This window comes from Gobius niger (assembly GCF_951799975.1).
Source record: "Gobius niger genome assembly, chromosome: 13".
In the NCBI taxonomy this organism is placed as follows: Eukaryota; Metazoa; Chordata; class Actinopteri; order Gobiiformes; family Gobiidae; genus Gobius; species Gobius niger.
Genome location: NC_136864.1, coordinates 19,200,648 through 19,213,391, shown reverse-complemented (window position 1 = coordinate 19,213,391; position 12,744 = coordinate 19,200,648). Strand labels below are relative to the sequence as shown.

Here is a 12,744-nt window from a genome sequence, read left to right as displayed (position 1 = left end):
TAATAATAATAATCTCTCTTCATGTAGAATTGGGAACGCCGGTCATTGATGAAGTGAAAACCGTCCGGATCGGTGCCGTAATACAACCATCAATAACGCTGGCAGAATGACTCTATTCTAAATTCTAAAATGAAGTCACAGTCTTTTAGTTGTCCTTCTGAATAAAATATAGCATATGCTCGGTTAGCCTATATTTCAGGCTGCATGTAGGCCTATGTTACAGCAGGCCATAAAATGTGTGTCCAAACAAACCGCGGCCTTGCCAAAAAAAAGAAAGAAACAGGAACAGAAAAATACAGACGCATGACTTGTTTTTGTTGCCGTCTAAAGACAAAGCGGTAAAAAAAAAAAAAAAAAAAGTTTATTGTAAAGAACGTAAATAAAATAGCACAGTTCGATTTTTCTTGCTACATTATAGGTATTGGTTCCTTTTTTATTTTTTATTTAACAAAACGCCGTTTCACGCAAACGCTTCACGGTTAGGCTGTTGAGAAATGCATCCTTGATCGATATATGGATTGTCAATCGTTTAAATCACGTGACTCATCGTCGTTTCATACTGCGAGCACCCACATGGCCTCTGAGTGCGCACGGGTCAACATCTGACCTGTGGCGTGGTTATAGTTTACACCCTGTGCTTATACTGTGACTGTCCATAGTTTTATTATTTAGCCTAACTTTTTTGTGCACGTAAAATCGTCTGAAAGTGTTCACGTTCACCCGCGTTTCCATGCCTTAAGTTAGGCTATTTGTTGTTGTAGTATATATTTTTTTCTAATTAATATATATATATATACCTTGACCTATTTCGACATATACTAACCAGCCTTCACTTAGGCCTGTAAACTTCATCCAATTCGTTTTAATATCATGCGATTGTGTAAAACAAGGGAGTAAAATACATTTAAAAAAAAAAAGAAAGAAAAAAAGAACCACAATTTTGCGTCTGTGCCGTCGCGTAATGGTGCAGCACGAAAAGGGTTCGGCACAAAGTTTCATGCTGAAGTGCGTTGCGTGCGTCATTAGCGCCTGAATGCGTTAACTGTGCGCATTGCAGTCTTTGCATGTTTGGCAAAATGTAAAAAGTAGACGCAGATGAAATATATTGATTCCAGTGTTTCGCGAAAATGGTGACGACGGGGCCTGCATTGAAAATCGCCTGTCTGGAAATTAAAACATAAGGAAGGAAACATTGGTCATCTGTAAATGTAATAATCAAACGAGAGTAAAAAGTTTGTGTCCAGGATGAAAGAATTCAAAACCATATATAGGCCTGCGGTCTGAAAATGTATTGATATTATTCATAAATCTGGCATCATATTTTTTCATTGTGTAACTGTTGTCGTAAAATCGGTCAAAATGTACTTGTATTTAGAGAGTGTCGGCTAAAATGAATAATGGTAAGTAAAAAAACATTTTAAAATCAGGTGGAGTCACTTTATTCCACAAACGTCCTGTATATCTCCCCTCAGCCCCATTTACAACTTTAGAAATAATTATAATTAGAGATCTATTCAAGTCACCACGAATTGGGGACATAAACATAAAGCACAATTCAGGCTTGTAGTTATTTTAAAAAAAAAAAGAAAAAAAAAAGTAACATGCCTGGGCATTTGAAGAATGTCTTTTTGACAAAAATCTGAATAAAAAAAAACCCTATAAAACATTGATTTATGTTGTGACACACAACGATAAACTGAACACTGGTCAGAGCCCGGGGCAGGGGTTTTCTCTTAGACGCAGGTGACTTTTGCATCCTCAGACCTCTTTATCAAGTGAAAATGAGTGGTCCAACTTCAGGCCCGTTCTCAGGTTGCTAAGTAACAGAAGAGAGATGTATAGAGACAGAGTCAATCAATTCTCCTGCAAGCTGTGTGCATATGTGAGGGCTGTTTGTCTTCCTATTGCATTGTTGCTGCCATACAAACTCATTATGAGGGAGTGTAGTACTTTTTCATTGAAATATCAAGTGAATATCACTTAACATCGGCATTTACGGAATTGCCCCTGTTAACACAAAAGTTGAAGGAGTAACAAGATTATGTTTTGTTTTTTTAGTTTTCATTATTTCTATGTTTGACTGCACTATCTAATATTTTCTGTAGCTTTTACTCAAAATAACTAGATTTGAGTATTTTGCAGCCAAAACATAGGTCCACTTTCTGCAACTTCATTAACACTATAGCACCTCCCACAAAGCAACTTAAAGCAAATGAGAAGTTCCCGGGTTTGATTTCCATGCAAGTAGCTTATCTGTTGCTGTGTGACGTAAACATGTTCTTCACATGTTTGCAGATGGCTTGTTCATGGCTCACGTTTCCCCTAAAACTAAATGAAATGTGTAGCTATTGGGCCAGTTCTCCTTATAAAGCAACATGTCCACGGGCTCTTGAAAAGCATTACGTAGATACACCAACTTAAAGCCCCTGTAGAGTGAAAGAGTGTGCAGGTTGTTTAAACTGTTGGCCCAAACCGATCCCCAACTATAATACTATAATACTTCTCCGGGATGAGTTTATGATCACGTTGCACAGCTTTCAGGCGACTCAAAGGGTAGATTTACTGTCGAGCTAATGCTAACAACAACTCAGCTGCTCGGTCACAATACTTAATTTTTTTTTTTCCCCCTCCCTAATTTCTGCTTGGCAATACCGAAGAAGGACAAATCTATTATTATTACTATTATTTAAAGAAAAAAATGGTGGCGTCACATTCGGGGAACCGCCATTAATAGGCCGAGATCAGCGTCACATGACTGGCATCCACAATGGCGACTTTCATTACTCACGTGGTTTCATTTGACCGATATACACTTTACAAAGCTTTGGAAAATGTCTTGGAAAGGTATAAATGAGACTTTGTTTAGCGTTAGCGCTGTTTAGTTTCTACATGTAAAATTAAGTAGTCGATAGTAAGTAAACAGGGCCTCACTGCAATGAAACGTAAGTGTTTTCTCACAATATCTGTGTTGCCATTAGCCAAAAACACACACACCGCAGACAGGTTTTGACACAGCAGTGAAATGCAGAGTTCCGTCTAAACTTTCCCCCTGTCTGTTGGCTCCATTTCTCCCTCAGGTCTCCTTCATCGGGAGCCGGAGAAATATGCTGCTTTCATACACCCCATTGATTTTGCCCTGGAACAAAGACGGACAGAGAAAGATGGAGGCAAGCGAAAGGAAACGAACCCTGGATGGAAGAAACCAATGGCGGCTATGCTACTGCAGACGGCATGGATTCCTCGCACTTATCGGATTGAGGAGGACAATGAGCGTTTAATTTAAATTTGCGTTGAGGGCGATTCAAATGTGGTAAAGTGCGGGGCATAGAGCAACAGAGGTGGAGAGGGGAGCAACAGGGAATAGCGGGGAGGGATGGAGGCAGAGGGAGAGAAAGAGTGGTGCTGGTGTTAGGGTGATTAGTCTGGTGGGTTGGCGATAGAGAGAGTTGATCAATAGCCTATCGATCTCCCATTGCGAGTGTCAAGGGGGTAGTGGGAAAGTGAGGGAGGGTGAAAGGAAGGATAGGGAGGGTGTCGCTTCGAGCTTGACTTTTAAAAATCCTTTACTTTGCGGATGACAAATAACCCGTTAGATTGCAGGGAAAAGGTGGAGATTCGTTTTGCTTTCCTTAGAAGTCAAATACTACATTGTTTTGCAAAAATGTAAAGTGAAAAATCTTTTAAATAAGGCTGTGAATAAAGTAGAAAAGGGGGAGGGGGGTGGAAATCATTTCAGTAGGCAAAGGTGTGTGAAGAAACATATCGAGCCAAATGCGGAGAAGTTACTTAGCGGACCATTACTTCAAATAGTTCCTCAAGGCTGAAATATTCACTGAAGCAGTTCTCACTCAATACTCTCCCCCCCCAAAAGACTTTTTAGATGTTCTACAATGGCTGTGTTAAACCAGGTGACAAATTTGATGCAAACAAAGCTTCGTACAAATTTTCTCGCAGCCATGAAAAGATAAATGCTCGACGCCGTCTTAACTGTAAGGCGTCTCCAGTGATTAAGAGGCAAACAAAGCTGGTGAAAATAATGAGGTGGTGACAAACACCGCTATTAAGTGCACAGTCCCCATGGCCTCTTTCCAACGGAGAAAAATTAATAAACACAGGTAAAATGACTGCAAGTTGTGCTAACAAATAAGCAGACCCTCCAGCCGCCATTTTGTCTTTGCACTTTCAGCTTATTGACACGTGTGGGGCAACAAAAGAGGTCATGGTGTTACGAGGTTTGTCAGTCCCCTGTGTAATCGGCACCAGTGGTGGTCAAAGTGAGGGGCAATACCAAAGGCAAGTGAATGTGTCTGTGCGTCTGAGTTAGGGCTGGATGATTTGGAAAAAGACATTTCTGTGATGGTCCGAACAAGTATCACATTTGTGATTTATGTTTCGAAAAAAAGATGATCCTTCAGTGATGCATTTACGTTTTACATCTGGTTGAATAATAATAATGGCTTACACTTGTTTTGTGCTTTACAAGTTGCTCAAAGCGTGGTACATGTAGTTACAGCTGCCCTGACGTAGACTGACGGAAGCAAGGCTACCAGTCTATATATTTTTATTTGTTGATTTTCTTTGGTCCCCTCCTGGATCTGCCACCTTAACGTGGTGGAGGGGTTTGAGCAACCGAATGATCCTGGGATTTCTGTTGTCAGGGCCTTCGTGCCCTTGGTAAGGTCTCCCATGGCAAACAGGTCTTAGTTGACGGGTCAGACAAAGAGCGGTTCAGAAGCCCCTTATGAGAGACCAACAGGCCTGGTTTGAATCGTGAGACCGTCCTCCCGTGGACCCACCACATGCAGGAGGAGCCATAAGGGGCTGATGCAATGTGATTTGAGCAGCTCCAATCCAACACCTGCCTCCATGACCCGGCAACGGACAAGTGGAAAAAAATGGATGGATGGATGGTTTCTTTGGTAGGGACAGTGCATGTTAATGAACAAGCCACTCCGGGTTGTCGCCTTGGGCTCATTTGCTCCGTTGTCCCACACTCGCACTCTCAAACACATTCTCATTCATCCCGGACTATTCTACATGTTTTTAGTGGAAACCAACGGAGACACAGGGAGCATATGCAAATTCCACACCGAGAGGCCCCCTTCAGCTGGGGATTAAACCCGGAACCTTCTAGCCGTGAAGGACGAGTGCTAACCGCTGTGCCACCATGCTTACACTCAGTTTAGTCATACAGTAGTTTAATACATTTTAGATCTGCTTTGGACACTTTTTGTTCCCGGTTTCGTCCCGACTTGATCTTGATCTCGAATTATGTGCTAATCTTTAGCAAATATTCCCTCCTGGAACCGCTACCTTAACGTGGTGGAGGGGTTTGCGCACCCGAATGATCCTGGGGGCTCTGTTGTCTGGGGCTTCATGCCCCTGGTAGGGTCTCCCATGGCAAGCAGGTCCTAGTTGACGGGTCAGACAAAGAGCGGTTCAGAAGCCCCTTATGAGAGACCAACAGGCCCGGTTAGAATCGTGAGGCCGTCCTTCTGTGGACCCACCACCTGCAGGAGGAGCCATAGGGGCCTGGTGCAATGTGATTTGGGCAGCTCCAACAGCTGCCTCCATGACCCGGCAACGGACAAGTGGAAGAAAATGGATGAATGGATGGATGGATGGATGGATGGATGGATGGATGGATGGATGGATGGATGGATGGATGGATCTTTAGCAACTACTTGAATGCATGTGAATATTAATTGCTGTCTCAGTGCATCTGCACATTTCTCTAAACAAGTTTTTTTAGAGTCATAAATAGGCCTACTTTATCGAGTGTTTGACAGTCATACAGCTAGATTTTTAAGATACAACATTACGCTGCTTTGAAAATGCAATGACTGAAGACCTGACAAGACGAGGCATCACTGGCAATGGCGAACCCTCGACAGAAACACAGGTTAATATCAGCCCATCTTTTTATTTTCTATTTTTATTTAGATTTGATGATTGAATGTTCTACAACCTATAGTCTTATCTTTCAGCATTCACCTCTAGACCTTTTTTTGCAAATTAAGGTTGTCTATCCATTGTAGTGGGGGCTTTCTGTATAAAATGTTCTGAAGACACTCTTCTCACTTCTATGTTTTACTTCGTTCATCTTTCCTTTAAAGGCAGAGATTCTCCTTCTCTTGCCCTTGTTTGCTTTGTGGCACAGCGCTCCATTCCAAGCCTGTGTCTATCCACACAGCCCTGCCCCCACAGCACGGCTCTGATGCCGCACAGTCCCTCAAATTAATGTAAGGATATTGACAAGTGATGGACCTGAGAGGCATACATCATGAGGATAGGTAGAAGAATGCACAGGACTGTCACAGTTGCTGTATTTGCTACATGGACATTCAAAAGTGGACCATCAAGTTTGGATAGATGAGATATGAGTTAAAAGATGATTACCACTACATTACTGCTAAGAATCGACAGTAATGCTGTACTTTTCATGTGGAACTGAGGTAGCACAAGTGCACCACTGAGAAAGTACAGGTAAACATTGAGAGTAATTGTTGAAAAAATGTGTTCTTTGTCTTTATCTCAGAGTAAATGTTTGCATGTTAAGAAACTGACAATGAACCAGGAACGGTGTGGATGCAGACCTACATCTGGGGTCTCCAAAGATCAAACTCTTCCTTAAACCACTGCAACAGAAAAACCTGTAACCATCTCACTCAGAAATCTTAGTGCTCATGTGCAGAGGCAGTTCATTTGCTTCATTTTATTTTATGAGTACTGGTCACATATAACCAATTAAAGCAAAGTTGCTCGTTCAAATTGTACATTCAAGGCATACACAAAACGTGCTCGACACAGAAAAGTCTATATTTTTACTTATATTTTTGCGGTGGATAATCAAAGAATGGATTTGGATGAGGACTTGACCTATTTAAATCTCATATTTGGCTGCCTTTAATCAACATCTCCATGGAGACGAGCTGCAGACGTCCCGCTACAGTCAAGTCTGAGGAGTCAAGAGGCATTAACAGCAACGGCTCCTACAGTTCTGCAGTGTGCATTGTAATAATAATAATAATAATAATAATAATAATAATAATAATAATAATAATAATAATAATAATAATAATAATAATAATAATAATAATAATAATAATAATAATAATAATGATGATAATAATAATAATAATAATACATTTGATCTATTTAAAAACAAATGAACGTTGCCATTATAAAACAAAGCAAGCACAAGAGCAAAACAAATGAGTCAAAGGCTATACGTACAAACTTTAACAGACTATAACAGGCCTTTTAAATGAATGCGGTTTCAAGCCTTTTTTAAAGTCCTCAACACCCTGGGGAGCCCTCGGGGACTCTGGCAGGGCGCTCCAGAGTCGAGGGGCAACTGCCTTAAAGGCCCTGTCTCCCATTGTGGAGAGCTTGGTCACGGGCTGGTGAAGGGTGTGGGTGTTAGTAGACCGCAAGCACCTTGGCAAGGCAAGGCAAGGCAAGTTTATTTGTAGAGCACAATTCATACACAAGGCAATTCAAAGTGCTTCACAGTTGCATAAATACAAGAGAGCAAATAGAATCAATAAAAACATCAACATAAAATTAATCAATTACAGTAAAGGCAAGAGAGCAGATAAAATACTTTCAGTCATATGCATCGGTAAAAAGAACTGTTTTGGACATTTGAACATTGTCAGAGTTGAGGCCTGTCTCACATCCTCATGAAGACTGTTCCAGATTTTAGCTGAATGAAACTGAAACGCAGCCTCACCGTGTTTATTATTGATTCTGGGAACCACCAGGAGACCCCTCCCTGAGGTTCTCAGGGCCCAAGATGGTTCATACGGCTGTAACATGTCAGAGATGTACTTTGGTGCTAAACCATGAAAAGACTTGTACACAAGCAGAGCTGTTTTAAATTCTATTCTCTGAGTGACAGGAAGCCAGTGCAGAGACCGGAGCACTGGACTAATATGGACGTATTTCCTGGTTCTTGTCAGGACTCGAGCAGCAGCGTTCTGGATGTACTGTAGCTGTCTGACAGTGAGCAGGCCGTTACAGTAGTCTAACCTGCTGGAGACAAATGCATGAATAAGTCTCTCTAAGTCCGGTTTTGACACTATTCCTCTGATCTTAGCAATGTTTTTCAGGTGGTAAAAAGCTGCTGATGTTATTGCTTTGATGTGTTTAAGTTCAGGTCTGAGTCCATGATTACTCCTAGATTTCTATCCTGATTTTTTGGTTTTAGAGAGAGAGACTCAAGGTGACTGATAACACTTTGTCTTTGTGCCTGTGGGCCAAAAACAATGATCTCAGTTTTGTCTGAGTTTAGTTGGAGAAAGTTGTTTTGCATCCACAAACTTGTTGGATGCAGTGACAGAGTGTATCTACAGGCCCATGTTCACCAGCCGTCAGTGACACGTAGATTTGAGTGTCATCTGCATAGTTGTGGTACGACACATTGTTGCTGTTTATTAGCTGACCCAATGGTAGTGAAGTCAAGTGAATAAGAGGGGTCCCAAGATTGACCCCTGGGGGACTCCACAGGTCATGGCAATTTTGTCTGAGACACAGTTGCCAATTTCAACAAAGTACGTCCTGTCCTCGAGATAGGACTTAAACCAGTTTAGAGCAGTACCAGAGATTCCCACCCAGTTTTCTAACCTGTGAAGTAAGATCCCGTGGTCCACTGTGTCAAAGGCAGCGCTCAGGTCCAGCAGAACTAAAACTGAGACCTTACCTGCCTTGGTGTTCATGCGGATATCATTTGTCACCTTGATCAGAGCTGTCTCAGTGCTGTGGTGGGGCCTAAAGCCTGAGTGGAAAGTATCAAACACATTGTTAGACAGGAGAAAGTAAGTGAGCTGCTGATATACTACTTTCTCTAGGACTTTTCCTAAGAATGGCAGGTTTGATATGGGCCGGTAGTTGTTCAGTACCTTGGCATCAAGGCTGCTCTTCTTTAGAAGAGGCTTAATGACTGCACTTTTCAAGGCCTTTGGAAATGCTCCAGTCTCGAGTGAGATGTTAACTAACTGAGCAAGTTGTGGTAACAAGCTGGTCAGCACAGACTTCAGAAATCTACTGTGTAATTCATCAAGGCAGCATGTACATGAACTCAGACCGGAGATAACCTCTTCCATTGTTTTGTCAGTAACAGGTGTGAAATGTGTCAGCTCAAGGTGTTTATCTTGTGGCAGAGTTTCTATTTGTGTTGTGGAAATTATGGCATTTTTAATGCTTTGGACTTTGTCATAGAAAAAATATTGCAAACTCATTGCACTTAGATGTCGAGATTAGTTCTAGGGGCAGTGAAACTGGAGGGTTAGTTAATCTATTTTCTGTGGAAAACAGAACGCGAGAATTGTTTCTGCAGTTTGCAATGATTTTAGAGAAGTACTTCTCCCTTGCTCCACGCAAAATCTTGTGGTGGTGTGTGGGGTAACTAGCTCAGTGAGGTATGCCGGGGCTGTTCTATGGACTATATGTCTATGTTCTATATGTATGTGAGGAGGCAGATTTTTTTAGTGGACTCTGTAATGGATGGGCTGCCAATGAAGGGACTGGAGGACAGGGGTGATGGGGTCACATTTGCGCCTCTCGCCAGGATCCTGGCTGCACAGTTCTGGATGTGCTGGAGCTTCAGCAGGCGCTTACCAGGGATCCCGACCAGGAGGGCATTGCAGTCATCCAGGTAGCATTATGATTCTTTTATACTGGGCAAAATATGCTGCCAATGTCTTTTTTTTCTTACTTTGGGTTCTCTTTTCTTTTTTTTTCTTTTTCTTTTTTTTTTTTAGAAATGTGGTGAGTGATGCATTCCTTTAACATGAAGAGTAATTGTTCCTTTATTTAGCTACCATACGCCACTGCAATGCAAAGAATGGCATAAAACTCTAAAACCAGTTTGCACTTGTTTGTCTGCTGCAGGCCATCGGCCACAGGCCTATTTTATTTTATTTTTTTGTAAACTAGGTAAATGTGCTAAAGGACCACATTGGTCAATATGCACAGATGAGGATATGGAAAGGGCAGATGATGGCCAATCACTGAAGTGCTTTTACTCTCCTGTAGAAAGCGCTGACCCCCTGACCTCATCTGATGACCCTGGCCTGGGGTCACTTACTCAGGAACATGAGTCACAATAGAGAGGGTCTCTACGGAAAGAGGCCAAGACATTTAAGCAAAGTTACAGACCATTCAGTCTCACCTAAAACAAGAATACATTTGAATCATCTCTACTTTTAAATGAATGGCAGATGTTTAAACAAAATGTGCCAAAACAACCGGTCGAACTCTTGTTTCAGCTTGCTTATCTCATTCAAGACCTCAATAACCTGTTTGTGTGCTTACACGCCTATAACCTAAAACGACCTCGGATAGAATAAGCAACGCCTGCAGAGCACATGTTTACAGCCTAAATGCAGCGATGCCTTTCTTTAAAGTGATCGTCGACTGGACTGAGGTGATTTCTTCGAACTTTAAACTTTCTTTATAGAACAGAACCAGCTAGGCCTTATAGTCTTCTGCCTTCAGCCCACAGCATGGCTGAAGGAAAAGCTAAAGATTTCGATGATGTGACTTCGTTCCTCGGTGACTACGGCCCTTTTCAGATAGCTATAATATCTGTATTGAGTTTATGCGTTATTCCTGCTGGGTATATGGCAGTGGTGGTTGTGTTTGTCTCGGATACACCGCAGTTTCGCTGTAAAGTAAACTCCAATTGGACCGACGTAAAGGAGCACTGCAGCACCATTACACTTGACGACTGCACTTTTTACAAAGAGAGCCTGAACCTGACCAAGGCACCGCTCAGCAATGACACCGAGCCCTGTGCGCACGGATGGGAGTTCAGCAATGACACGTACACCGCCACTATTGTGTCCGAGGTAACGGAAGTTAGTGGATTGTAACTACTATATTTATATACTACATACTATAGTAGTATATATACTATATAAAAATATTGAAACGTGTGTTATTGCAGTGGAGTCTGGTCTGTGGCGATGCCTGGAAGGTGCCATTTTCCACCTCGTTATATTTTGTTGGCGTTTTGATTGGATCTTTCATCTGTGGAAACCTGTCAGACAGGTAAGCACATTCTTTAAGCTTTCAAATGTTTGTCTTAGGGTGCAATATATGTTATGTCTTTCTTTCTTTCTTTCTTTATTCATTTTATTTTGTATTTTTTTACTTTACTAAATAAGTAAGACACAGAACATTGCCTACCAAAGAAATCCATGGCGTAGAAGTTCATATCTCTATATCTTCATATCTCTGTCCCTGCCTTCATATATTTAAATTAAGAAGTTGCTATTGATTACAGTTATAAAGAGCACTTAGCATTTAAAATGTTCTTATTTTGTTTGATTTGGTTGTGTTTGGGTTGTAAAAAATGTCAATAATATGTAGAAAATGTTAGGAAGCAACAAGCATGTTATATTGTATTTGTTAAACTGTTAGTTAAACATTTGTACTTGTGCACAGGTTTGGCAGAAAGCCAGTCTTCTTTTCAGCAATGGCCATGCAAAGTGTTGCTGCTTTGATCCAGGCTGCATCCATCAATTGGGCCATGTTTTGTGTGCTGAACTGTATGAGAGGATTTGGACAGACAGCCAGCTACACTACCTCTGTTATACTCGGTAGGTGGAATGCAAACATACTGATGATGATTGAAGAGTCAGCCTGAAACGCTTATGTTCCATAATATGATTCAAAGAACTGTTTAATCAAATACACAGCTGTTGTGTGTAGTGCATTAACCCGTTCTGTCTTGTTAGGAACTGAGATACTGAGCCCCAAGTCCCGGATGACCTTCTGTCTTTTGGGTCAGTCCGTGGGGTTTGGAGTCGGTTATGCCATGTTAGCTTTGTTTGGATACTTAATAAGAGACTGGAGGATGCTGCTCGTGGCTTGTGCCATTCCTGGTTTCTTGATTGTGCCTTTGTGGTGGTGAGTGAAACCTGTTCATTTTAATCTACAAAATTATATTATGCCTATTTTAATAAACATTTCACTTTGGTCAAGGGTGATTCCAGAGTCTCCACGATGGCTTTTGCAGAAAAAAAGATTAAAAGAAGCGGAGGCGATCATCTGTAAAGCAGCCAAAATGAACCGTGTGCCTGTCCCTGAGATTATATTCAAACCAGATGAAGGTTTGGGCCTAAAGGTAATGCTTTATTTAGAAGCTTTAAAAAACTAAGAATAAATAACTAAATAAAATAGAAAAGACAAGAAAAGTAAATTCTTTTATTCACTTGCTCTGTTTTTCTACTGAAGAAATCTGATCATGAAGAAATCCCAAAAATCCATTCATACACATGTTTGGATCTGCTGCGCTCATCAGACATCAGGATCATGACAATATTCGGATGTTTTATATGGTAACAGTTGCTACGTTTATTTATTGATTACCGTTTGTTATTTGCAACGTCTTTTTCTTTTGCAGGTTTGCATGCGTCACAATCTTCTTTGGGCTCTCTCTGAATATGAATAACCTAAATGGAAACGTGTATCTAAACTGTCTTTTCTGTGCAGCAATTGACATTGTAGTTTATATTGTGACTTGGTTCCTGGGCAACAGAGTGCCCCGGCCTGTCTTCCTCTCTTCATCTATGTTTTTTTGTGGCATTTTGCTTCTAGTAATGCAGCTGGTTCCTGATGGTGTGTATTGCATTTCATTTATATTGTTGTCAATCGAAAACATAAACCTCCCACATATTTTCTAATCTTCTGTCATTTTGCCCATTGCAGACATGGATATGACGTTCCGGGTGCTTG

General features: G+C 41.3%; 2 protein-coding genes across 2 annotated transcripts in view; one reads left to right on the top strand and one right to left on the bottom strand.

Moving 5' to 3' along the window:
* The window catches only part of sugp1 (SURP and G patch domain containing 1), a 191,106-nt gene that overhangs the window by 152,022 nt on the left and 26,340 nt on the right, over positions 1-12,744 (bottom strand). The window lies entirely within an intron of this gene.
* LOC306972900 (solute carrier family 22 member 4-like) lies at positions 10,509-12,351 on the top strand (the record flags this gene model as incomplete). The annotated part of the gene is made up of 6 exons (XM_079569607.1): positions 10,509-10,853; positions 10,952-11,055; positions 11,452-11,606; positions 11,745-11,916; positions 11,992-12,133; positions 12,244-12,351. The coding sequence occupies 6 exons, from the start codon at positions 10,509-10,511 to the stop codon at positions 12,349-12,351; spliced, it is 1,026 nt and encodes a 341-aa protein (XP_079425733.1).